Source organism: Eubalaena glacialis, chromosome 8 (assembly GCF_028564815.1).
Source record: "Eubalaena glacialis isolate mEubGla1 chromosome 8, mEubGla1.1.hap2.+ XY, whole genome shotgun sequence".
NCBI classification, from domain to species: domain Eukaryota; kingdom Metazoa; phylum Chordata; class Mammalia; order Artiodactyla; family Balaenidae; genus Eubalaena; species Eubalaena glacialis.
This window is the reverse complement of record NC_083723.1, coordinates 73,026,902-73,054,270: the sequence shown is the minus strand read 5'-3', so window position 1 is coordinate 73,054,270 and position 27,369 is coordinate 73,026,902. Positions and strand designations below refer to the sequence as shown.

The window sequence follows — 27,369 nt, the reverse complement described above, 5'->3', positions numbered from 1 at the left end:
ACTACTGGGCATATACCCTGAGAAAACCATATTTCAAAAAGAGTCATGTACCACAATGTTCATTGCAGCTCTATTTACAATAGCCAGGACATGGAAGCAACCTAAGTGGCCATCGGCAGATGAATGGATAAAGAAAATGTGGCCCATATATACTATGGAATATTACTCAGCCATAAAAAGAAATGAAATTGAGTTATTTGTGAGGTGGATGGACCTAGAGACTGTCATACAGAATGAAGTAAGTCAGAAAGAGAAAAGCAAATACCATATGCTAACACATATATATGGAATCTAAGAAAAAAAAATGGTTCTGAAGAACCTAGGGGCAGGACAGGAATAACGACGCAGACATAGAGAACGGACTTGAGGACACGGGTAGGGGGAAGGGTAAGCTGGGACGAAGTGAGAGAGTGGCATGGACATTTATACACTGCCAAGTGTAAAATAGATAACTAGTGGGAAGCGGCCGCATAGCACAAGGAGATCAGCTCAGTGCTTTGTGACCACCTGGATGGGTGGGATAGGGAGGGTGGGAGGGAGACCCAAGAGGGAGGGTATATCGGGATATATGTATATTTATAGCTGATTCACTTTGTTATACAGGAGAAACTAACACAACTTTGTAAAGCAATTATACTCCAGTAAAGATGTTAAAATAAATAATAAAAACTCATCTGCCTAGAATACTGATTTTGAAATTAATTCTTTATTATTAAATGGAATTTTTTTATGATATAAAGTACGATTTGTTTTCAGTCATTTTCACTGTATATACTATTGGTGTTTAATTTGCATAAAAATTATGTTGTGTAATAGAGAAGAGATTTCTGCTAATGGATTACTTCTTTAATTCAAAGTATTGTTTACATACAACTGGGGCAGGTATAGAGAAGTAAGGCATTGTCTTTAACCTCTAGAGGATCTGAAATAAATACACAAGGGACTGCTCACTCTAAATTGAATACGAGTGCAGCAATTGAAGAAGTGTCCCAATATGTTTATGATTTTATTAGTATACTTTTAGGAAACATAAACCCATTAAAGGTAGAGCCATTAAAAAAAAAAATCCTAGAGAATTGCTAGAAGTTAGAGAGATCTAGCAAAAACACTGGTTGATCTGAACATCCAGGCCTTAAGAAGGTGGGAACCAGGTCAATTCAGGAAACTTCATCTGCAGGAAGGTGGCCATTCTTGCAAGTTCTCTGCCTTTAATGTGACTTATTTCATCAACATATGCTAGTTTCTTTCCATCCTGTTCCCAGGTGACTTTATCTCCAAACTTTCAGTAGAAGTATCTGATTGGCTCTCTGCCTGTACTGTGGATTCGGTGTTCCTGTTGGGTTCTGTGGTCTGAGAGGCAAGGTCTCCTGATATGCTCGACTGCCTTACCAGATAGGAACTGTGAGCCTGGCAGAAGAATTTGACCATAGTAGATGACTGATAATGAATAAGACCTTAACAAATAAACTCATAAAGGGATCTGTCCTGTCTGGCAGAATGTTCATGGAAGGCTTCGTAGAAGAGATTACATTTGAATTAGATTATATAGGTTGGGTTGGATTTACATGTCAAGAGCAAACAAATGAAGAAAAAGGGAGTTCTAGGTATTAGAGTAACTTGAGCCAAGTTGTATAGGTTTATGCTTGGCCTGTGGACAGATCAGTCTGGCTCAGAGATCCTCAGTGTAGCTGCCCTAAATCACCTGAGCAGCCCGAGTCAATGCGTTGCCTCTAACTGACTGAAACAGAGTCTCTGGGGTTTGTGTTCAGATCATCTGCATTTTTTAAAAGTTCCCCAAATGATTTTGATGCAAAGAGAGCTTTGAGCCCTGGACAGCTATAGCGGATAATACATTGTGAATTTGTGAAATAGAGTTGGAAAAGGATGTTAGAACCAGACTGTGGAGGCTTTCTATATCAAGCTAAGGAGTTTCTTGGCCATATCCTGTGAGTGAGGTAGTCAGTGAGGCTTATATTTTATTGGTTTGCACCGTTTTCTGAGCCTATGTAGTTGCATCTACTTGGAGTCCTTTCTGGGCAGTAGACAGAGAAGGGAAAGGAAAGTTAAGGGATCTAGGTACATGTGACACAGCCCTTTATACTTATTTAGAATATTATTTATTCATTATTTCTCCTTTGTAGGAGTAGATGTTCTAATTGCAGATTTAGATGTTCTAATTAGATGTTCTAATTCCAGATTTAGTATTCTTAGCAGAGTATATTGATGTTTTAGTAACAATTCTTTCTTCTCTCTTTAGGGGAGTCGGCTGCATCTTTGTTGAAATGATCCAAGGAGTTGCTGCTTTTCCAGGAATGAAAGACATTCAGGATCAACTTGAACGAATATTTCTGGTAAGTTCTTTACAGAATACTTCTGAAAAAAATTGGTCTTGAATGCATCCCTCAGTGACAAATCCTACAGTGGTAGTGGAAAATAATTTCAAACAAATTTGTTGGTTGTCACATTTAATTCTAACATACTTTTGGATCTTTGCAAAAGCAGGAAATTAGTGAAGAATTGTGTTTTTAAACTGCTGCACATGAATAATATGCCAAAATGGTAAGAAAGGATAGGATGTCAGAGGCAATATAGAAGAGTGGGTTAAAAACGAAGGCTCTGACAAAAATTCCAAATAATTTATATAGATATCCCCCCTTCAAGTAGGTGTATCTTATTCCCTCCCACTCCTACCCACTTAAATGTGGGCTTTGATTGGTAACTTTTTTTCTAAAAAGTAGAGCATGGAAAGACGGGAAGGGAGGATAGTAACTTCAAAATGGAGAAACCAGGCAAATGGTACCTCAGCCCGGTCTTCAAGGTTAAGATCATCAAAGATAAGTCACATTGGTAGTATGTACCCTTTGTATAATGTATTGAGAACGGCACTTCCCCTCTGTAGTCTTCCTCCGAAAACCATAACCCCAGCCTAATCTGGAAAGCCACATCACACAAACCCAAACTGAGGGACATTTACAAAATACCTGACTAGTACTTTTCAAAACTGTCAAGGTCATGAAAAACAGGGAAAGTCTGAAAAACTGTCACAGCCCAGAGGAGGCTAGGGAGACATGACAGCGTAATGTAATGTGGTATCCTCCATGGAATCCTGAGACAGAAGAAGAACATTAGGGAAAAATTAGTTAAATACAAATGAAGTGTGCAGTTTAGTTAATATCAGCATAGCAGTGTGTGCTCCTTAGGTTTGATGGAGGTTCGCTGTAATGTAAGATTTCATCAGTCAGGGAAACTGGTGAGGAGTATATAGGAACTCTCTGTACTACTCTTCACAACTTTTCTATAAATCTAAAACTATTCTAAAATTTTTAATTTAAAAATTTTTGTAAATCTGTGAAAAATAAAAATAAAATTTGTTCTGTAGCCAGATGAGCTGGGTTTGTCACCTGCTCTGTCACTTTGGGCAAGGGACTTAGTTCTCTGAACCTTAGTTTTCCTGTGGGTAAAATAAGGGATAATGATAACACCTACCTCATAGATTGTTTTGAGGAATAATTAACTTAATTACATAAAGTGCTTTTAGAACTATGCCTGACACATAATAAATACCCAATAGATGTGTTGTTATTATTTTAATCAAATCATTTTTATACCAGATATTTTCATTCAGTGGAACTTCCACATTAGCTAATATTCATATAAACTTATTATTTAAAACATGGAATAAGAGCTAGACAAATTAATTTTTTTTGTTAAAAGGAGTCAGACTATATACATTGTAGCAGTTAACCACATTATCATACTTTTTAAAAATAAATCTCCCATGTGAAATCACTGGGGCACATTTTAGAATGGACCTTGTGAAGACATGCACTTATTGGATTATGCAAGTACACCCTTAAAATGTAGCTTTCATATTAAGTATAAGGACCACAGGAGGGTATAGTGATATGAATTGAGACTCCATCACTGCTGTGTTCACCTTGATGTCAGCATTAAATGATAAGAAAAGGAAAATGAAAACTAGAAAATCAAAGCACACGTGATTCCTCCATGCAGTATCCTATACCCCAGGCATCCCTGTGTATTCACAGTGGGTGGACAAACAGCAGAGTCCCTAATATTATAGAAACTTTCTTCAAAGTCTTATCTTATTGGTGTCTTCTCCCAGAGGCTGTCTGTATCCACTTCCTTTCAGTTTTACTTAATTATTATTATCATCCATAAATTCCCACACAGAGTGTTAAAATAATGTCTTATGATTATAATAATGCAGGCTTATAATGGAAAATTCCCACAATGTCAAAAAGTGTAAAAATTGAAAAACCCCTTTGTCCTACTACCCAGAGAAAATTATGTTTAGTATTTTGGTATATATCTTCCATTTCTACACATGCTAAAAAAATTAAATTGTATCTTGTATACTATTTTGTAACTTTCTTTTTTCACTTAACAATAGGTAGTTAACACCTTTCATTGGAAAATAAATCCAGAAACTTATCATCATTCTTAGTGATGAGTATTTCATCGTATGGATGAGAATTATTTGCTTAAGTATTTGCCTGATACTGATGGCTTGTTTATAGTTTTTAACTATTATAAAGCGCTGTCAGAAATATTCTTTGCACAGTTATCCTATTAGTTAAGAAAAATTATTAGAATTGAAAGTCCTGAATTGAATACAGTTTAATTTTCATAAGTCTATTGACCATTCTTACACTTCATTCCCTCCATCTAAACTCATGAAACACTTCCTTCTCTCTGTTGTCAAGAAAGTCACTTACTGATTTCATTGAGATTGTATTGAGCCTATAGATTATATTACAAAGAAATGATATAAAATGAGCTTTCCCAGCCAAGAAAAAATAATATCTCTTTATTCATATTTCATGGCCCTTAGCATAAATTTAACATAGACATATTTCTCTTTTCCTTTTTTCTAATCAAGCCTTTATTTTCATTCAGCTATTTTAAGTAACTTTCCACAGTTATTTTCCCCAAAATACAATAAACTTGTTCACATATTGTGAAAAACATGACAGGAGAGGGAATTTTAATGGGCTATACTTTGCATCATATAGATCTTTATGCCAAAACATATCTTTAAATATTTAGCTTTTTAATTTATTTAAAGCTCAAATATAATAATAATAATAATACCACTTAATTATATTCTGATAATAATTTCCTAAACTTTAGATTCCACTTAACTATTCACTCCCTGATAGCTATTGAACAATACTTACATAACCTTGTCAAATTACCTATTTTTTATGCTAAAATCATTAATTTACTATATTTGAAATCAGAAAACTTCAAAGGGAAATTATATAGAAAGAAATGTCCCTACATACACATTATTTCAGGGTAAATTTAAAAGAAAAAGAAATGGTTATATAAATGAGGTATATTCTATAGCAGTCGTACCAAAAATTTTGTTTCATGAAAACATAGTTTATTGATATAGCTTAGTCAAAGTTTTAATTTTCGATATTATTTTTATAATGTAAGTCATTTCCAGTAGGTACTATCTTGTTGAATTGCTTCTTGTATGGAGATTTTGTTATTATTTCTTAATTTTATGGCAATTATTTCCTAATTTTATGGGTATTCAGAGACCTTTGAGCCATGACTAGGCTTTTAATAAATCAAAGAAATACATCATTGTAAATTTTCTATGGGAATATTGATACACCAAGCTACTGTTTGCTCTTATTAGACCACAGAGACCCTTAAATGCAGATAAGCATCATGATTTATGGTAATAACTCCTTCATTTACTGTAGTTTTTTTTACACGTGTAATGATTTTTACAAGTAAAATTTTTACAAGTAAAAAATTACCAAGTCCTTTGGTAATTAGGAGATAAAGATCCTCATCTATATAAAATTGCTGCTTTAGAATTAAATAATGTTATGTTTTACCCTGAAGAATTAGATATGACCAAAAAAAAAAAAGAGAGAAATCTGCAAACTTCTTTTGACAGTAAATGTTATCATCTTAAATATTTTATTTCCTCCCCTGAATTGTTTAAATTTGCAAATGTTAGCCATATGACACATTAAACAAGCAGACTCTCTCAGGAGTTGTGTGATCATTGGAAGAAGAAATTTTACTAACCCAATGTGGTTGAATCACTGGGAAAAAATGCTTTTTCTTGGTGACCTTTTATGTCTGGTCTGAAGAGGAATGACTTTTAAATGTGATTAAATCCACTTTCACGGGCTTCTCATGTAAACTGCCAGAGACTCTTTTCTAAAGTAGCAGTTGTGTATCTGGCCTCTCATAAAGCATTGCCAAGGAGATAATCAACTTTGAAAAGTCGCGAAACATGGAATTGTTCATTTTGTTTTGTGTTTTAATACAGGGATTAAGTCCATTCATTTGCCTGTGAACTGTATATAGAAAGGTGGTTGGTTAATAACTTTGAAGCACAGAATTCAAGCTTGTTACCCAAGATAACTAATATAACTAACTCCCACACACTGAGTCTTTATGTGAAAAGCAACAAAGATCAGTCACTAGAGCCTTTATATTTTTCTTCTGAAGGTTTTCTTTTTCTTATTTTTTCTTTTTCCTTCGTTTGGTGGGAAGGAGCAGTTCACATTCTTAAGTCCAGGGCATTCACTTCCACAACATAGTAACTGTGTTGATCTATGTAAGGTGAGGTGGCTATACTGCAGTCTGAGATTTCACCATTAAATAATTTTCCTTGAAATTGTGATGCTCATATACAAGAAAGGAAGGAAAGTGATAGAATTTTGACAAATTATATTCAAGACATTTTGAATTGCCAGGTGAACGGGCACCTACTTCTCTAAGCAGTAACTCTGCTATTACAGTAAAAGAGTGGTTAATATCATTTCTTCAACATTACTCATTTTTTAATGTCATGATGTTTTCTATTCACCTTTGTTAGCTGCGAAAATAAGCAGTAGATGTATTCACCCAGGTAAATATATATATTCAGAGTGACAAAATCAGAACTAATAAGAAAATTCATATTCTAATCATATTGTTCTGAATTGAAAAAGAACTCTACTTGATGGAACCCTGGGGACATTCTTCTGCCACTTCACAACAGCTGGACAAATGGCAGAGAGCGCTTGCACAGCTGTCTGAAACCTTTGGCAGATGCTTCTGGGTTTGTATGGCTCATGGCCCCAGAGTACAGCAGCCACGACAGAGGGGCTGGCATGATTGTGTTCTGGGGGCCTGTTCTAGTTCTCCCTGCCTTTGAATGTTGATTAACCCCAAGAGGCTCACTTTTCCCTGTCTCCTGGTCTTCTGGTTTGCAATGGAGTTTCATCCACCAGTTACTTGTTAACATATTGTACATTATTTGATTGGTACAGTTGTTAGAATGTTTCTCTTCAGTGTATATATCATTCAGAATTTAAAAGAGAGTGTGTGTGTGTGTATTTGTGTGTGTGTGAAAAGTGCCTCTGGCAACTTTGAAATCTACTCAGCCTGGCTTTTGAGTCAGATCCTTCCTTAAGCCTGTGTGTTTTACAATTGAACTGACTGCAGAGACGTAACCTGTAGACCCAGTTCCAGTCCTTGTTTCCCCATCCTGGCTCTCTTTCCAGGATCTTAATGGGAACCATAACCCTGAGGTTTCATGATTGGCTAGAACGGCCATATAGAATGTAAAAGAAAGTTGACACTGCCTCCTTTGATGGTCATTGCCATCCAATTGGATGTAGCAGCCACATTGTTAAGATGGAATATTGCTGTCACAGTTTTGTGTCTTCACTTCCATCATTGGGTTGCTTGAGGTGATGTCCACCATACTTCTTCAGCACTCCCTCTGCAACACTAGGTACAATGGAGATGGGAAGGAATTCTGTGCCAGGGTATCTGCCCTGGAGCAAATGAGGGCAATCAAGATAGGCAGGCAAGACATACCATTAGGAATGGAGTCATGAAAAATTGCTGAGCAATTGATCAGCAGATGGGAGATCCAGTAATGTAGTAGATCCTGTATTAGTTAAAATACTAAACTCTGAGAGTTCAATATTGAATTCTAATCCTAGATTGGTTTTTTTTCCCTGAACAAGCCACCTTTTCTAATTGGATTGTAGTTTCTGCATCTGTAAAGGGAGGAATTGAACTAAATGATTTCAATAGTGTCTTGCAGCGCTAACCTTTTTTAATTCTAAAATTGCATATTACAGGATTATGCATAAGGGCTGTGGGTGTTCAAAGGAAATTTCTAAGAACATTTTTGTTAAGCATGGAAGGAAGTATAAGATTTGAAGTGGAGTAAGGGATATGGGGAACATCAGACAACGGTCCAGGAGTGGAGTAGGCACAGTAGGAGTCTGTCCTGTATGCGTGGAAGGTGAGATTGGATGTTGAAGTTTGGACTTTGATAGATTGAGGACTTTTAATTTTATTTCATCTATAAGTAATAAGGAGACAGTACAATTTTTAACAAAAGAATAATAAGGTTAAAATGGCATTTCAGCAAAATTAATGTAATATGATATAATGATAAACTCAACTATATAAAGGCTGACAGAAGGAGAGAACTAAGCAATACATGTTGGAGTGAAGGATACTGAAAATATTAAGCAATGTTTTTTAAAGCTGATTTTAGAAAAACAAAGTCGGGGAGATGGATTATAATACCACCCACCCTGAAATAAATGCCTCTTTTAACTTGTACACATTTCTTTCAAGTCTCATCAATAGTCCTGGTTATTTCCATGGTGGCAAATCTTTTTCAGAGTCTTAAGCTTATAAAAAATAAGGCAGCTAGAAAAATTTTAAAGCCGTATGAAAAGAAATTAAAACCACCATTTAGAGATAACTAGTGTTAAATATTTTTGTATTTTCTTTTCTAGATTTTCACCATTGGGTTAATAATAGATTTATGGGTTTTGTATTCAGCTTCTCTTTATTTTCACATTTAATAGGGAGCAATTTCCAAGCCATTAATATATGCTTGAAAATATTATTTTAATTATGCTATAATATCTTATTAATGTTCCCAAATGTACTAACACATTGCCCTATTACAGTACTAGGTAATTTGCTTACGGTTTTTATGCTACAGTAAATTTTATCCCATTCAGTTATACTTTCAACAAGAATTTTTAGGCATCTATTCCGTACCAGGCTCTGTGCCTACAGGCAGTGGAAAATCAACAGACATGGTCCCTGCTCACCTCAAATGTACTGTTAGCTGTGCTACATTAGAACAGCTTCCAGACAGTCAGGTCAGGAGGATATTGTTGCAAAACTGTTGTAATACACCTTGTACATAAATGATTTGGAAGAGAAAGGAGTCAAAAATAACTTCAGAGTTTCAAGCTTGGGGAACTAAGTGCTCCATGAAGTCATGGAAAATAATGGGGACATTGAAAAGGAGTGCCACTGGAACTTCCCTGGTGGTGCAGTGGTTGAGAATCCGCCTGCCAGTGCAGGGGACATGGATTTGATCCCTGGTCCGGGAAGATCCCACATGCCGCGGAGCAACTAAGCCCGTGTGCCACAACTACTGAGCCTGCACTCTAGAGCCCCCGAGCCACGACTACTGAGCCTGTGCTCTAGGGCCCACGAGCCACAACTACTGAGCCTGTGTGCCACAACTACTGAGCCTGCGCTCTAGAGCCCACGAGACACAACTACTGAGCCTGTGCTCTAGAGCCCACGAGACACAACTACTGAGCCCGTGTGCCTAGAGCCCATGCTCTGCAACAAGAGAAGCCACTGCAATGAGAAGCCCGTGCTCTGCAATGAAGAGTAGCCCCCGCTCACGGCAACTAGAGAAAGCCTGTGCACAGCAATGAAGCCATAAAATTAATTAAAAAATAAAATTAAAAAAAAGATTAATGGAAGTGATGGCATAATTATCAAAAAAAAAACAACAGAAAGTAAGAAAGAAAAGGAGTGCCAGTGGAGGGAGAGGAAGAAGAGAGCTCAGGGACTGGACTTTATATGATAGCAGGTGACCCCAGGTGGAGACATCCAGTACACAACTCTTACTGAACAGAATTAGGAGAAAAATGAGGATCAAGGGATTGTTGACCCAAACCAGACAATGTTGGGACCTAAACTGTACTGGTTCTTAAATAATGAGAAAGTGGAGGAGGACCAGAGGAGCACTGCCTAGGCTTTAGGGATGCTCATGGTTTGTGGGGGTGGGATGGGGGTGGGGAGCTAAACCAGGAGAGAATCAGGACAATTACACAAAGGTCAAGGTAAGGGCAGGCAGCAGAGAAGTGAGGATAAAAAAAGAGAAAAATAATCACTCCCTCGAGGGAGGTTATGGATCAGCTCAGGTCTGGTTAGCTGGTGGGTGAGGAATTTTGAGGCCAATGCCCTTCCTTTCTGTGCTCCCTCAGCGTGTGCCTCCGCTGCCTGTATAGTATGTGGCACACATCCTGTACTTTTGCAGCTAATGCTTTTAGCCCAGAGGATGAGAAGGGTTTCCTTCTGGAGAAATGGAAGGGTCGACACGGAACATGCATCTGGGTTTAATTAGGGAAATTTAGATTATCCATGGTTTTCAAAGGAGACTTATGATTCTCGTCAGTGTCTCAGGGGTGCTGGAGTCAAGGTGAGTGTAGCCTCAAGGGAGGCCAGCTCCGACCCCTCCACTCCTGGCTCTGCTTTCATCAAGATTTTGTATGTGAGATAGATCTCGCTGCTGAAAGAAAGGTTGGAAACCCCTGGACTAACGCCATCTTAAGGTCTTCCCAGGTCAAGTGTTCTATGAAAATCAGACGTCCGTGAGGAAGAAAAATGATGCAGAGCCAGTGAAAATGAAGATGTTAGAGAAATAAAAATTGAGCGATTCATATATGGAGACATTAGATATGTATTCTAATAAAGAAAGTTCTGTGCCAATAAGCTATCGAAATTTTTGTAGCAAACTTCAGTAAGGTCATTTGTCGTGAGAAGAAAACAAAGACAGAGGGATATTTCACTACAGAATAGGTAATCACATTACTTTTTACAAAGAAACATTTATTTGAAGATTAGCCGGCTGTTACCTACAGATTTGAATAGGGTCACGTGGTGAAAAAAATATTTTTTTACCTTGAGGATTCTTACATTTACTTTATAGTGTTACAAACTATCTATAAATGGAAAATGAGAAGATTTTCATTAAATCATTCACTTTCTCGTTGTTATTCATTTTTCAGCAAATATTTATTATGTGGTTACTATGGGCTCAATACTCTTCCATGTTCTGGGGAGACAGCATTGCACAAAACAAAGTCCCTGCTCTTGTGGAACCTATATTCCTGTGAGGGAAGATAGACAATGAGCAAATAAATGTATAATGTGTCTCATGAGTGTTGCATGAGGAATGCCACTTTACATATGGCGTCCTGGGGAAGTCTCTCTCGAGGATCCTGATACTTGTGCATTGAGTGAAGTTAGTCAAGGCACAAGACATGCAGATATAGGGCTCAGAGCATTTATGTGGAGAGAATAGCAACCTGTTTGTGCTTAATGATAAGAGTGTTAAAATCAGAGTTCTCAGGCCTGAATTTGTCAAATTAAGGATCGTTCTTCCCACTGCATCAAGGAGATTTCTAATACTCTTATTACTTTGACCTCCTTTATAGAAAGCATTTTCTTATATGAGAAGTCCTTGCTTTGTGTAAAGCATTAAATTCCTATATAGGTTAATATTCAAACATCAGATTGAGCAAATCAATAAGAGAGTTTGAAGTACACCTGTGTGCATGTTGCAAGTTGGAATTATGCTGGAGCAAGAGATTTGGGCTTCCTGATTTAGTTCATCAGAAATGTTGATGTAGACACAAGAAGGTGGGAAATGTTTCTGATTTGGACAGTAGACAGTGCTTTGGAGGAGAGAACAGAAAAAGAATATCTAGAATTCAAGGAGAGCCAGAGAACACTTTTTTTTAAAGTCAAAAGTAGAAGAGTTTCAAAAAAGGAAAGCTTTATCAACTGCACCAAATAGTACAGTGAAGTCAGTGGAGGATGGTGCTGAAAAAAGGCCACAGGTGGTAACTTCTGAGGGAATAGTTCCAGTAGGGTTGGATATTTAAAGTCAGGTTACAATGGGTTTAAAGAGTAAGTGCGCAGTGAAAAAATGAAAACATTGAGTACAGACAATCTGTTTGAGAATTGGCTGAGTAAATAGGATTAGATGTCACCTTAAGGGTATTTTTTAAGTCAAGATTTATAAATTTTATAATGTGTCATAAATATTTTTTTAAATAGTGAAGGCCAGGATGTTTGGAAGGTAAAGGGCACCAAAGATATAAGAAAGCATATTTGACAGATCAAGGTATTGGGAGGCAAGAGTGGATGGGTGGAAGAGACAGTGCCTTGAAAATGTGGATGAAAAGATTTTCTTGAAGATAAGAAAGAAGAAAGGAAAGGAAGGAGAGGAAGATTTAAATAAATGTTGTAGAGGAGAAAAAAAGGAATTTGAAGGTATCATGATCTGCATGATTCTTAAATGAAAGGGAGGGGATGTGGCTGACAGTAATGTGCATCTGCGGGGGTACATGTTGAAGGAAATGGATAATATTTGCAAAGCTGGTGTAATACCAAATGGTATTATGATATGTGATATGACAAGAGAAGGAGGTCGTTGCTGACCACATTTGTTAATCAGCTGTTGATCTGAGACATTATTATAGGAATAGAAATGCTTTGTTTCCAATTTCTATGATGTGTAATAGTTTACTTTCCTATTAACATAAGATTACTTTTAGGCATATCCATCCTAGCTATAAATGTTTCCCAATTGTAGTAGTTTTTACGAAGACTTTTCTGGAGGCAGTGGTTCATATCTGTAGTCTAACAGTCTTAAATGTTTTGAGAATGTTTTAACCTATTGTCAGTATGGGATTACTTACTGGCTGTTGCAGTTATCTCTTGTTATGTAACCACCTTAAAACTCTGGGTTAAATCAACAACAGTCATATTTTAAAATTATTTGTCATAGTTTTAGGGTCAAGAATTCAGTAAGGGATGGGCCAGGCAGTTATGGACTTGGGGGTCTCTCACCTGGTTGCAGATGTATGGTTGAAGACAGATGGTGGCTGGCGCGGAAGCAATCAGAAGCTGGAGCAGTTGGGGACTAGCCAAATCTCTCTCTCTTCGTAGTCTTGAGGCCCTACGTGGGTTTTCTCCATGTGGGCTAGTTTGAGCTTCCTCATGGGATGGTGGTTGTGTTTCAAGAGTGGGTGTCCTAAGAGGACCAGATAGAAGCTGCATGTTTCTCTTAACTTAGCTTCAGAATTCGTACAGCGACTCTGTCAGCCAAAGCAGTCACAAACCCTCACCCAGAGTCAAGAGGAAGGGACATAGACCCCAGTTCTAGATGGAAAGAGTGTCAAGAATGCTGGGGCCATGTTTTAAAACTGCCACATTGATTATGTATTGATACAGTTCCATTAGGGCATATCACCATTTTGAGCTGATAAACAGCTTTGTAGGAAAAAACCATCTGGGAAACAGTTTTATCAAGCTTCTAAAATTTTTGTTGTTTTTCCCATACTCCTTATAACCATTACCATACTGCTTCCCATGATAAATATGAAAGTGTGAATTGTCACAGAGTGTTACTTGGTGGGTCACGAGGTCCCTTATTTGCTCACCCTCCTTTTCTTCCTTTTTTGACTAACAAGTTCACAGATGTGTCAGACTGAAAAAAAAATGGTGAAATACTGCCATAGTGTGACACACCTGAGGTGAGTGAGGTGGTGACACTTCTTAGCAAATTCTCAGAATGGTATCCATAAAGTAGACTTCTATAACTCAAATTCTACCTTAATTTTTTTTTTTTCATTTGGAACGTGTTTCCACGTATAAGTCTTTCATTCCTCAGAACATCACATGTCAACTCTTGTGGTAGGCAGCATCTACGATGGCCCCCAGTGATCCCCACCTCCTGGTATTTATGCCCTTGTGTAATCCCCTCCCCTTGAGTGTGGGCTGGACCTAAAGACTTGCTTCTAATGAATAGACTGTGACAAAAGAGATTGGGATATTACTTCCACAACTAAGTTACAGAAAGGTTGCTACTTCCTTCTTGCTCACCCTCTCTTACAGTCTCACTGGCTCACTCTGAGAGAAGCCAGCTGCCATGTTGTAAGTTGTTCTGTGGAGGGACCTTTGTGTCAAGGAACTGATGTTTCTAGCCGGCAGCCGGTGAAGACCTGAGACTTGGCAACAGCAGTGTGAGTGAGCATGGAAGTGGGTCCCTCCCCTAGTTGAACTTTTTATATGTGAGACCACAGCCATAGTTAACACTTTAACTGCTACCTTGTGAGAGACTCTGAGCCAGAGGCACACAGTTAAGGTGTTACCGCCAAAATGGCAATTTCCTTGGTCCTTGTCCCCCAAAGGAAAGAATTCAATCAAGAGACAGAGCAGTTTTAAGTAGCAAGAGTTTTTAAGCAAAGCAAAAGTATGCGTCTGAGAGAGAGAAGGGGAGCAAGCTGTCTGGAAACCAGAAGCAGCCCCCCAGTGAGGGTCGGGTTGCTTTTTCAGAGTGGTGGCAAGTCCCTCCCTGTGTCCTGCATCATTTGACTGACAAGTTGATTGACAGCTTTAGGTTATATAACTGTTCTCCTGGTGTGCAGGCACTTACCCACAAGCACCAAAGTGAAATCCATTGGGGGTGGGGGGCGAAAACCACAATGCTAATTTATTACAAATACAGCATAGTGAACCCTGGGTTACTTTGAGTCACCTTTTAGGTCTTGGTGCGTCTGCGCCAACCTGCGCTGGTGGGTTTTCTTTTGTTTGGTCCTGGTAAGGCTGGAAACTTTGCGGTCCTTGACTACAAAACGGGAGGATCTCTGGGCGTGTTCTGATCACCAGTGTCCAGGGGTGGGGCGGGGGAAGAGAAAGAGGACCTGGTCCAGGATGGGGTGGGGATCCGCTCCTGTCTGACTAACAACCCAACAAAGGTACACCTGGATTCCTACCAACAGAAAGTATGGAGATAGTAAGTGTCTGTTACTTAAAGGCACTAAATTCTGGAGTAACTTGTTCCACAGCGATCGATAACTAATACATCTCCTTTGATCCTAGGACCAAGAAAGAGTAGGTGCTATACCTGTTGTCTTATAGCTGAGAAAACTATCTTCAGAGATTATATGAACTTGCCTAAGAAGACATGTTCAATAAGTGCCAGAACTGAAACTATATCCTAAGTCTGCTGACTCTTCCACCAAAATACTCTTGTTCTGTAGTTGTTTGTTTGGTTGTTTTTGCTCTGATTCATAACCATGAGTGTGCATGAGGTTGACTTGGGAATCATTTCTTTTTTTAATTTTTATTTATGTTTTTAATTTATTTTTTAAACAATGTAAAAATTTATTTTTTCTCATGTCATGAGAAATCTGGGGTAGGCAAACGCTGGCATTGGTTTAGTGTCTCAATAATATCACAGCAAAGCCTCCATGTTGGGAATCATTTCTTGAATACACATTCTTAGGCCCCACTCAAGGCCTTTAGAATCAGGTTTCCAGGGATGGGACTCTGTGCGTTCAGACAAACGAGCAGACCCTGGTTGATGAGTCCTTCTGGTTAAGAAACTCTTACTTTAAAAGATGCATGTCATGCTTTGAAATGTTATGCATGTTTTAAATTTTCTGGCCTCATGTGGCAACCTAAAAACCTAGGTAGTATGGGCTTACTATCCAGAATATAGAAATCATTATTCAGTCCAACCAAGTCCTGTGTTTCTTACAGGGATACTTTTGATATGATTCTCAAGGGGCATGCCTTATAATGAGTATATTTGGGGGCTTCTTTCACATGGCTTTATATTAATAATGTTATGTAACTATTATTAGTATTGTGTACACAAGCAAAGATCTGTAATCATCACAGGTAATCATCATATCCCAGCTGCTATAACTTCTTATCTCGCCTGATTACTTGATTAACATTCTGGTTTCCTCCTTCATTTTGCAGCCTACCTTTTCTTATGCCTCAGAAGACTTTACCCGAAAGGATAAATCTGTCCAGGCTGTTAATCTTTTTGTGAGGTGTGAATTCATTTAAAACCTGACCTTGTATCATCTCCTGCAAAACCCCCTGCAAGGAAAAAGAGCATCCTCAAAACATTCTGTTTTAAATTGATCTCATGTCTCATTATTTTATATCTTGATAGAAAGCTATGGCTGGTTGACTAAAATTTATCACATAAAATAATACACCTAAGTCGTTGGAGCATGTCCCCTAGAGAATGGTTTTCTCCTAAGTCAGGTTAACAGATTATCTGACCTTGGAGCTGAATTTGTTCTTTATCTCACTCACCTCTTTTGAAAATGACAGGCATACATTTTCCAGGTAGTGTGTAGACTATGGCATTTTTTTTTTTTTTAATTCCTAAAATCTCTTTATCTGTGAGTTTAGTTGTACTGGAAAAGTGTTGAGAACTGTCTATTTTATTTTGTTTTTTATCCATTTATTTATTTTACATCCCTAGTTTATTTATTATATAACTAGAAGTTTGTACAGTTTGACCCCCTTCACCCATTTTGCCCACCCCTCCCCCACTACCCCCCCCCCCCATATCTGGTAACCACCAATCTGTTCTCTGTGTCTGTGAGCTTGGTTTGTTGTTTTGTTTTGTTTTGATTTTTAGATTCCACCTATAAGTGAGATCATACAGTATTTGTCTTTCTCTGTCTGATTTACTTCACTTAGTATAATGCCCTCAAGGTCCAGGGTTGTCACAAATGGCCAGATTTCATTCTTTTTTATGGCTGAATAATATTTCATTGTATATATTACCACATTATCTTGAGAATTGTCTATTTTAAATGTACCATTCAATGAATTTTATTCTTGTATTGTGTCTAATATAAACTCAGGCTTATGTTAGTTTTGAATAACTTTACATATTAAAATTATCAGTGAACTTGAGTCTCTTCTTGGGAGGATATTATTCTCTTTGACCAGAGCAAATGGCAGTCTTGTCATACTTTGCCTTTCATCTTGTCCAATCTTTTGTAGAGATGCAAGAATTGGTAGAAGGGTACATCCTATGCTCTCAAACTTCTGTGCCTTTACACCTGCCGGGAATTCCTCCAATCTCCAATGTCTAAATCTAACCCATTCTAAATATTAGAAATGTTTTCCCCTCTAATGAATTTTTCTCTGTTTTCCCAATTACAAATTATCTCTCCTTCTTTTGGACCTCTTGGTTTCTTTACCGGATCCTCTCTGCTGTTTCCCTTCAACTTCAGCCTTGCCTTGCAGTTATTTTTGCTCTTATTCCCCTGATAGAGTTTAGGATTTGGGAGTAGGGATGCAGAAGAAAGGAGTACTTTGTGCGAATCAAGAATTAGTGTGTTCCCTGACGCTGCAGGAATAAACTCGTGATGAGAGAACTATTGCATTTTTAAAACTTCACTGTGTTCTTTTTAAAATGCATCTTTTGAGGGAACTCCGTGGAGATGATATTAAGAACCACTTTAAAAATTAAAGACAATTTCCCTTCGTTTGTTTGTTTGTTTTAAAATAAATCTGAGTTCATATTTTCCTTTAATTTCTTCTTTTGCAGTTCCTTGTTCTAATAATATGTAAATCACTCACAGCAGATAACATTTGACATTCAAATGCAGAGTTCATTTTATTGAAGCTCAGTAGAACAAATTACTATCAATTTGCTCTAAGTAAAATTCAATATTAAAAATGTTTCATGTTTGCCAAGTGAAAAGTAAATAGCTGAAAGTTGTTAATAAAACATTTTTTGGAGAGTAATATTAGGCTCATTTTTGGATCCCATCCTATTCCCAATAAAAGGAAATATTGTTTGTCTCTCACACAGAATGGTGATGTCTGCACATTTTAATCTGATTATTGACTCTTAGAATGTGATTCAGTTCATTCAGCAGTTGTGAGTGCCTACTATATGCCCGGAAGTGGGCTTCAGTAAGTTTCTATTTTGAAGAAGTTCGACAAAATTTTCATTGAGTCTTCTTTTTAGTACTTTGCACTGGGAGTGCCACTCTGAGGAAATCAGGAAGCTAAAATCATAAGAGAACTAAATTTGATTGCCAATTCCTTATTAATTTTCTTCCTTATAGTGAAAATTGTTTTTAGACAAATAATCAAGTAGTATGTACAGTGACTCTTCTCGTAACTGTGATCTTCCTGATATACCATGATGTCAAATTGGATGTGAAATGGAAAAGGCATTAACTTTAGTGAAATTACAACCTTCTATCTGGCAAAAAAATTAACAAATGTAATAGTGTTTGTTCATCTTTCCAAATATTAAGCTCAATTTTTGCAAATCATAAAAGATGCTATTATATGGGAAATCACTGTACCTTCCGCTCAATTTTGCTGTGAACGTGAAACTGCTCCATAAAATAAAATCTATCAGGAAAAAATAAAAGATGTTGTAGATGAATCAAAGCAGAATACTGGGGACTTCCCTGGTGGCACAGTGGTTAGGCATCCGCCTGCCAATGCAGGGGACACGGGTTTGAGTCCTGGTCTGGGAAGATCCCACATGCCGCAGAGCAACTAAGCCCGTGCGCCACAACTACTGAGTCTGTGCTCTAGAGCCTGCGAGCCACAACTACTGAAGCCGGTGCACCTAGAGCCCGTGCTCCGCAACAAGAGAAGCCACCGCAATGAGAAGCCCGCGTACCGCAATGAAGAGTAGCTCCTGCTCGCCGCAGCCAGAGAAAGCCCGCATGCAGCAACAAAGACCCAACGCAGCCCAAAATAAATGAATAAATTTATTTTAAAAAAAGGAGAATACTGTTCTCAAAATCTGTTCTCCTCTTTTGAGTCAATAGTAAGATTCCCCTTCTAGGAATTATACCTTTTTTTCTGTCAATGAGCCACTATGTGGAAGGGAGTAGACAGGCAATAAAAATATTTATTTCCTGGCAATTTAATGGAAGCTGTGGTAGGTGGAGCAGGGAGATGCAAAGATAAGTAAGTATCAGGTCCTCAAGTAGAGTGGCTAGCAGGATGGTAACAAGGTCAAGGTGAGGCGTTAAAAACCTATAATCAGTTTGTTACTAGTTTACATCGGCTAGCTATATGTGTTTAGGCTAAAAAGGAAGTAAAAGTTCTTAGTAAGATAAAAAAAAAACAACCTATAATCAGTACTTTGGGAGTAGAGAGTATGGTTGGGGAACATTGCTGGTGATCCCTCCTCTTCCTGTGTATTTAAGGTGGTATGAGTTGGTTACAATGGGAGCATTCATTCATTTGAATAAATCTGTGTCAACATTACTTTAAAAAAAAAAAGGTAAGAGGTGCTACAGAATATTGTCTATCACACAAAATGCAGTGACGTTAATAGCAATTAATGAAACTTTTACCTTTGAGCGTTAAGATAGAGTGGCCTGTTGGTTAAAACATACATATTTCTGACTTACAAGTATTGAATTATTACTTATTAGCAAACTATTGTCTCAGCCACCACTTTAGCATTTCTTTAATACCAATTTGAGAAAAAATAATGATTCAGGCATACGATGCAATGGTTTCATTTTCTGTACTGATATATGTGTTTCTTTGTCTTGGAGTTTCCAAAGTGATGATTTTATTCATGAAAATGCTTCAAGAAGCAAGCTGTGATTTTTAAATAAGCCAACTGCTTGCTATTCCTTTGCTCAGAAAGTTAGGGAACTGAATGAACCACAACAGAACGCTCATTTCCTCGTGGCTTTTGACTTACCATCCACTGGTAGGCCTGCAGCCCATGAGTTTGACAAATGTCAAGAATCTAGCCTATAATTTGAATTTAGCTTTCAAAAGCCTATATTAAAGTAAAAAGAACTACAAATATGTTCACTATAGGCTACTTCCATTTCACTGCTCGATATTTTACTGTCCTTTCTCATGCCTGCCTCCAAAGCATCTGTGCTTTCCTTCTTGCTGATGTGCACGCTTATTCCAGATTGTTTCCACTGATGTCAGCCAGGCCTGACAAGCCAAGCCTTATGTTTATTGCACTGGGATAGGATCCAAGAAAGTCTTAGAAGGACGTGGCTACCCCTGCAGGTACAGAAAAAGATGCTGAGATGCCCATTGGTGTAAGTAGTTCATTAAGGTGTTGGCTCCAGTGACAAAGAAGGATACCCTGACTTTTTTCCTCCCACATACCCCAGGCCTGCTCTTTGATAATTTTTCATGCTTCAGGGCTGCCTATGACAATATTTAGGACAAGTTTTAGGAAGTAGAAAAAGACAAAGATAAGAACTCAATTAAGAGGCTTTTTCCCAAACCCCTAAAAAAGGAGATATTCTAAGTGGGAATCTGCACATTTAGTGACAACTTCAAAAGAGCAGCTTGAAAAGGGAATGGTTCAGAATGCTTCTGTGAGCTTCGGGAAACTCTGCAAGACATCAACATAGTAACTAAGAGGATTACGCATTTTAAAAAGCAAGGCATTTCTAAATCTTTTTATTCATATTTGTTTGGTCTTCACTGGAATAAAGTTTATGGCAGCAGCAAGGTAGTCATATGGCAGATTAGTTTTCAGAAATATGTAACTAAATGCAGAAATAGCAAGTAAAAATTAGCAGGCAAAAATATTGCTTTTGTTTGTTATTGTTGTTATTGGTTTTGGTTTTTAGTCTTAGAATTCCTAAAAGTTCAGTACTTACCTTTATGCTCTTCAGCAGCTTTTGGTTAGAAATGTTTCCTTTTCTTTTGTTCTGGTTCATCTGTTTATGATAACATTTTATCCGTAAGAAATAGGCTTTTAAATATTGTGAAGGAACAGTACACTGTCTAAGATGACAGATTAATTACCTTCTTTTCCCCTTAAGGGAGCCTAGTAAGAATTTGAAGACATTATCGGCACTGATAGCTTACCCCTAAGGTCTGTGTGTTCTGCCAAAAATAATGAAAAAAGGAAATGCAGTCCTGCTACTGACTCTCAGGATACACAGCTTTGATAATACCAGCCTGTCGTTTCAGATAAGACTAAAAAAAAATCACTCAGAAAAGAAAGAAGAAAGCAAATGAAGAGATTTTATCCACAGTGTGTTGCAGCATAACCGGCTGGAGAAATAATAGAATGATAATGAAAACAAAACATGAAGGTACCTTCAGTAGTACCCTTGCTTTCTGTTTTTTCCTTTCTTGGAAAAGGTAATACCTTTTTCAAATGTAAATATAAAAAGAGATTTTCCTTTTGTCCTGTTGCTTTGTCCTTTACTTCTGATTAAGATTTAATTAATTCCATTGAAACCTCAGGGGTAAAGTTAGGATATGTTGCAGTAATTTGCGTATTCACCTCCTAGTAATGTTTGAGCAACAAAGTTAGTTGACCTGAATGCTCCGTACTGCGTCCATTAAAATAACTCGCACATAAATCTTTCCTGTAATTGTAGCCAGCAGAGCTTAAACCCAGCTGTTGTTCTCAAAGCTCTTTCTCTTTGCATTATACTGTGTTTAAGCCCAGTGTAAGTGATATAACCATCAGTAATAGATTTATGAAACTTATGACTCTACCAGGCGATAAATAGTAAATATAAAAGTATGTCAAGTATATTCTTAGATGAATTCTGGAATGAAAGCTCACGATCTCTGGATTGGTTCTTGGAATACCCAACTTCTAGTCCTGTCTCTATTTGAATTTTGACATGCTTAAGTAGGATTCAGTTTCTTCACCTATGGAATGAGGCTAGAGTACTCATAACTTTCCAAAAAAATTTTTAGTAAAATAATTTCTTTTTTGAAGTGAAGTATCACCTATAATCCTGAAATCCCAAGTCCCACCTGCTTGACCTCCTCGCTCTGTCCCCTGGTGTGCCTCCAAGAAATTGTACAACTCCAAGGAACATAGTATGAGAGCTACTAGACCAGATGATCTTTATGGTATCACCACAAATTTTCAGTTTTCTCCACTGTAGTTATTTTTGTTGTATAATATCTCTCATACATTTTAACATTAATGTCATAAAGGGTTCCTTTATGCCTCAATAGTTTTAAGTGGATTGCCTTCATTAAAATATTTATTCTTGTCTTCTGATTTCCTTTAGTTATTTAGTTAATTATTTTGATCAGTGTGAAGTATAGATAAGTATTATAATCCCATAGCAATTTTTTGTATAGCTCAGGCCTGAGCTATACAAAAAATTGTATGAATTGTATAGTATGTATACAATTGTATGAATTGTATAGTATGAATTGCCTTTCACTAAAGCAAAGGATTCATGGACTAATTTAACCAGTATTTATTGAATATGAACCTTATGAAAGGTACTGTGTTAGAACCCAGGATGTAAAAATAAGTAAGACATTGCCCCCACCTTCAAGGAACTCACAGTCTGGCCAGGGAGAAAAACAAGGAAACAGATCGTTATGATACTGTGTGGTAAGTGCTGAGTGCCAGCCTGTATCCAGTTTCCTGATCAATCCATGCACTTGGATGACTAATAAAATCAGATATAATCCATCTAAATCATGACTCTTGATATATCACAAACAAAATCATTCAAACCTTTTCCTCCCCAAGTTTTCCGATGTCAGTAAGCGGTAGTATCCCTGATCCGGTGGTTCAAGCCAGCAATTTAGAAGTCATTCTTAATTTCTACCCTTTCCTCATCCCATGCATCAAATTTATCAGCTAATTTTATTACTTCTATTCTAAAATAGATCTTCACTTGATCCATGATTCTCTACCATGCTAGTCCAAGTCACCATTATGTTTCACCTGGTCAATGCAGTAGTCTCCATCTGGCCTCTATCTTGCCCCCAACCCTTACAATACTCCTACAACTTTCAAATGGTAATGAAAGTGTTTTAGTTAGCATATTAGTTTGGCTGCTTCAAAAGAGGCAAAAATAGCATGTCTTAGAGAAAAATATATGGTTTTCTTTTTCATGTATAGTATAAGCTGGTGGGTCCATGAGGTCATCATCCTAGACGGAGAAAAAGAATTAGTCAAAATTCCACACCCATTCATGGTCAAAACTCTCAGAAAACTAGAAATACAAGAAAACCTCCTTAACCTGATTATAGATATCTACAAAAAACTATTGTACTTAACGGTAAAATTCTCAATGTTTTAACTTTAAGGTTCAGAACAAAGCAAGTATGTCATCCACTCCTTCTAGTCCTATTCAGCATGTGACTGGAGGCAAGTTCCATAAGACAAAAAGGAAAGGAGAGGGGAGGAGAGGCAAGAAGGGAAGAGGAGGGAAGGGGAGAGGAATAAATGCCATAAAGGTTAGAAATAAGTAAAACTCTCCTTATTCACAGACATGATCACCTATGTAGAAAACCCTAAGGAAGCTACATAAAGCTACTAGAAAAACCAATATACAAAATCAACTGTATTTTTATGTACTAGTAACAAACAATTTCAAAGTTTAAACTACCATTTATAATAGCATCCAAATAATGAAATACCTAGATGTGTATATCCAATAAAATGTGTTCAACATTTGTATTCTGCAAATTATAAAATACTACTGAATGAAATTTTAAAAGATTTGCATAGAGAGATATACCATGTTCATCAACTAGTAGACTCAATATTGTTGTGAAGTCTTCCAAAATTGATCTCCAGGTTTCATCTGTTGAGAGAAAGAAAAGATAGGGCAATTAACTGTAAGGAAGGTTCTGACTGATAAAATCTGGAATACAAAACAAGCATGTTATATATCAAGTTGGAGGGTATGGTATTGGTGAGGGCCAATTTCAACTTTTTCTTTTAAGTGGAAAAGAATGTGAGCAAAATCAATAGGAGGACAATACAGGGATTATAAAGTTTGGATTCTGAAGGAAGCTCCCACTTTTTCTTAAAGAATATTAATTGATGTCATCTTCTACTAGTAAGTTATTGGTAAGTTGAATGAATTGGAATCTAAAGAACACAAGAGAAGGTCTGAAATAACCTGGTGAGTGATGTGCCAGACCACCAGTGAGAAATGAATGCTGAAATTAACAAACAGCATTGAGGCAACTTGAGGTTTAAAGTCGCTATCTTCTTCAATTGATAGTTATCAATTAGGATCAAGTCTGGAGTCACAAACCACACTGTAATTTGAACAGGAGTGGTTTAATATAGAGCGTTATTAACTATTTACAAGGGATTTGCTTTTAAAAGGGTATAAAAGAGAATTCTAAAGAATGTTCTAAGACTAAGGGAGAGAACTCAAGAAAGGAACAAACTTGGAAAGGGTCTCCTTCCCCAAGTTTGGGGCTCAGACCTCATTGGAAGAGGTGTGTCTGCAACCCATTGGATTGCGGAGAAGCCCACTGGGTTGCCCCAGGCCAGAGCTGGTCCATGGCCATAGGGCAGAGGTTGGTTATATGGAACTGCCAGCCAAGACTAGCTAGTTGGGAGGCCCCCCTCCAGGGTGCCAGCGGGCCTAGGCTGGTGGGCAGGGCATTGTGAGGAGGAAATCCCTCCTGGGTTCTGAGGGGCAAGCAGGGAACTTCTGGCTAGGGCTGGAAAGCTGGAAGGTGAACACCACTAGGTGGCAGAGAGGGTATATGGCTGGGGGTCATGTGCCACTGAATCACGCTAAGATCCTTCCTCCTCCAAGGTCCCTCCAGCACTATCTACTGACAAAATTTACATTGTGCCAGCTGGCAAGGGAGAAATATTCCAGTATCACAGGTGGGCAATGGAAAGTGCATTTGGAGCTGAGTGGCATTACATTGATAAAGGAAGCAGTTCTTGACTTCTGTACTGAGTACGTATTAACAATTTCAGGGATTTTATATCCTTCTAAGTCACATATGCTAATACATATGCCAATTTTATTATTAAATGGTAGTTTTATTATTAAATACAGGAGAAAAACGTCTTGCACATTGTGAGTCAAAGGAAGAACAAGAATATGACTCCAGTCCAGTTATAACTCGTGGTCAGCGAGCCTTAGAACATATAAAACTGCGTTTGCTACACTTGGAGAAGATGACACATTTTGGCAGAATTTTACAGTTTACAATTTCACATTCCAGGGTGTGGCCACTGTACCATTCTGACACAGAATTAGCATCTCTAGTTAATGTTATGTAAAACAGAGGCCCGTGAGGCATGAGCCCTAGGAGATGGTTCCTGGTGAAGCAAATAGTATTTTTAGGACCAGACCGGATTTTTCTTTTAAGGTCCACATGGCACTAAGCAGATGGTGCTGTGGGCGGCTGTGGTTTAAGATCTGAGGCAGTTCATGAAGACACCCAGCCTTGTCCTTGTCCCGCCCTAGAGGCAGTGATGGCTACGGGCTGGTCCAGGCAACAGGATGGTGTCCGCTGTCCCTGTAGGCAGACACTGCTGGACCCTGCAGACTGGCAGCACCCTAGACTAGACTGCAGGGCAGCTGGGAACTCAGCCTGCTGGTATGTTCAGAATTAGCATAACCTTGCCTATTTTAATCTGGAAAGGAACTTGGAACTTTTTTCTCCCCATAGCGCTCTTTAGTTCTTAAAAGTGTAACTTAATGTTGAAACTCCCCTTCCCCAGAGGTCCTCTCTTTTAATTGTTCTTTAATATTCCATGGTCTGTGATTAGACTGCATTTATCCAGAAACTTGGATTCTGGCTAGTTGATGGGGATAGGGAGGAGAGAGAAAGTAATTTAACATGTGCTCATTTTTTCCAGAAAAAAGCATTATATATTCTCCTTGATAGAAATGTCTTACTCCCATCATCTGTATTACCAAAATCATTTTCTTAATTTGATCCCATCCCCTTTTTTTGCATTTATTCTCTATGTCAGTCTCCTGTCCCATTTATTTTAAATTTATTTGATCTTGTCATCTTTTTTGATTTATTAAATTATGAAGCACTCCACATTCCTATATTATGAAAGCATGTACATGTAAAAGTTAAAATTCTCTCCAGCATCACCATAATCCCCTCCCTGGTAAGTTTTATTAAAAATTTCATGTACATTCTTTTTTCTGTTCCTATGCAGTCATTCACATAAATAGTATGCATTTGTGAGTGATGTGTTTCACCAAAACATGTTACAAACATTGTTTTCAACTTGCTCCATTTTGTTTTAACCACTGCATTATGATCCTCTGTGGCTGATACACGTTTATTTCACCAGTCCTGAAACTTCCCAGTTTTTTACTATCATGGAGGGAAGAACCTGCTGAGGTAGCATCCTGGTTTATTCCCAGAGCTTTATGCACTCAGACATTATCTCTGCAGAAACGATTCCTAGAAGAAGACTGCTGAGTGCCCTTTGAACATTTGTATAGATTTTGACCAACTGTCCTCCAAAAATGTTGAACTAGTTTGCACTCCATTAGCAACGGTGCGTGTGCTCTCCTGTCCCACTTTTAATGCTGATATCACTGATTCCCCCCTCTAGAAGCTGCCCTCCCCTCCACTGGCACTGGTTGGCACTTGAGTCAGTGTCATTGTTCAGCCCATGATTTGCTTTTCTGAGATAGGATTGCACAGGAGGAAAAATAATTTTCTCTCTACCCTTCTGAGTTCTAAGCTGAGACCCCTGCAATAAAAGACAGATTAACAAGAGAAAAAGAAAAGTTTATTAACATATATACCTCATGTATACAGGGAGATAACCAGGGGAAAGTGACTAGCTCCCTGATATGGCTTTGAATTCAGACCTAAATACCTTCTTAGTAGGAAAAGGGGAGAGGAGATGTAAGGCTCCTCGGGGAGAGTGGATGATTTTTAGGAAAGATGAATGGGCCCTCAGAAGAGTAGGTGGGAGGTACGATAGCTTGTGACAAAGTTTGTCAGTGTTTGGTGTCCACTTCTAATCTCCCCTCCTGTGATAAGAGTCACTCTCCCCTGGTTGATGAAACTTCTTTCCGGGGAAGGGATTTATGACAATTGAGTTCCTTTTAGAAGATCTGTCTTTAGGCCATGAGTTCAGACAAAGCCTCCCCCTGCATTTGCTGTTTTTCAAGTGCCTACAGCTCAAAAAATAATCCACGTGCCAAAGTGGCATGTTTTGGAGCGGCATGTTATGCACCCTTCTGAATAAACCCAACAAAAGCTTATTTCCTATCTCAGATAATTGCCACAGTAGCATCCTTCCTTGGAGACAATATTCAGACCAGACCTTCCTGGGAGTTATTATAACATACACTGTGCTTGTAGTGAGGCCTCGGCCATCTCACTAAATTAAGCAGGGTCAGTTTTCTTCATCCTGTGGAATGGGAGATGAAGTTATAATAGTTTTTTTCCTAAACTGTGTACATTTCCAGACAGAACACTGCTAGACACATTTATAAAATGTATAACAATCAGATAACTGTTACCAGTAATTGGCAGTCAAGCAAATCCAAGCTATAACCACCCACCACAGGAGCAAAATAAATGTGTTATTTTTCCTTTTTTCCCAGATGAATAGAAGCCTCAGATTCATTTCAGCTGGATAGAATGAAAAAAGCCTTCAAGCCAGCAGCTGTCAATAAACCATTTTTTCCTGTATAAAGACAGTATAACATCAATAAAGATAGTGAAAACAAGAGGGAG

At 37.9% G+C, this 27,369-nt stretch overlaps 1 protein-coding gene across 4 annotated transcripts in view; it reads left to right on the top strand.

Annotated features, from left to right (window-relative positions):
* The window catches only part of CDK14 (cyclin dependent kinase 14), a 595,554-nt gene that overhangs the window by 396,208 nt on the left and 171,977 nt on the right, over positions 1–27,369 (top strand). For all 4 annotated transcript variants that reach the window (XM_061198583.1, XM_061198580.1, XM_061198584.1 and 1 more), the window contains one exon: positions 2,258–2,351. In XM_061198583.1, coding sequence (XP_061054566.1) covers positions 2,258–2,351 — 94 coding nt within the window. The remainder of the gene's footprint in view (positions 1–2,257; positions 2,352–27,369) is intronic.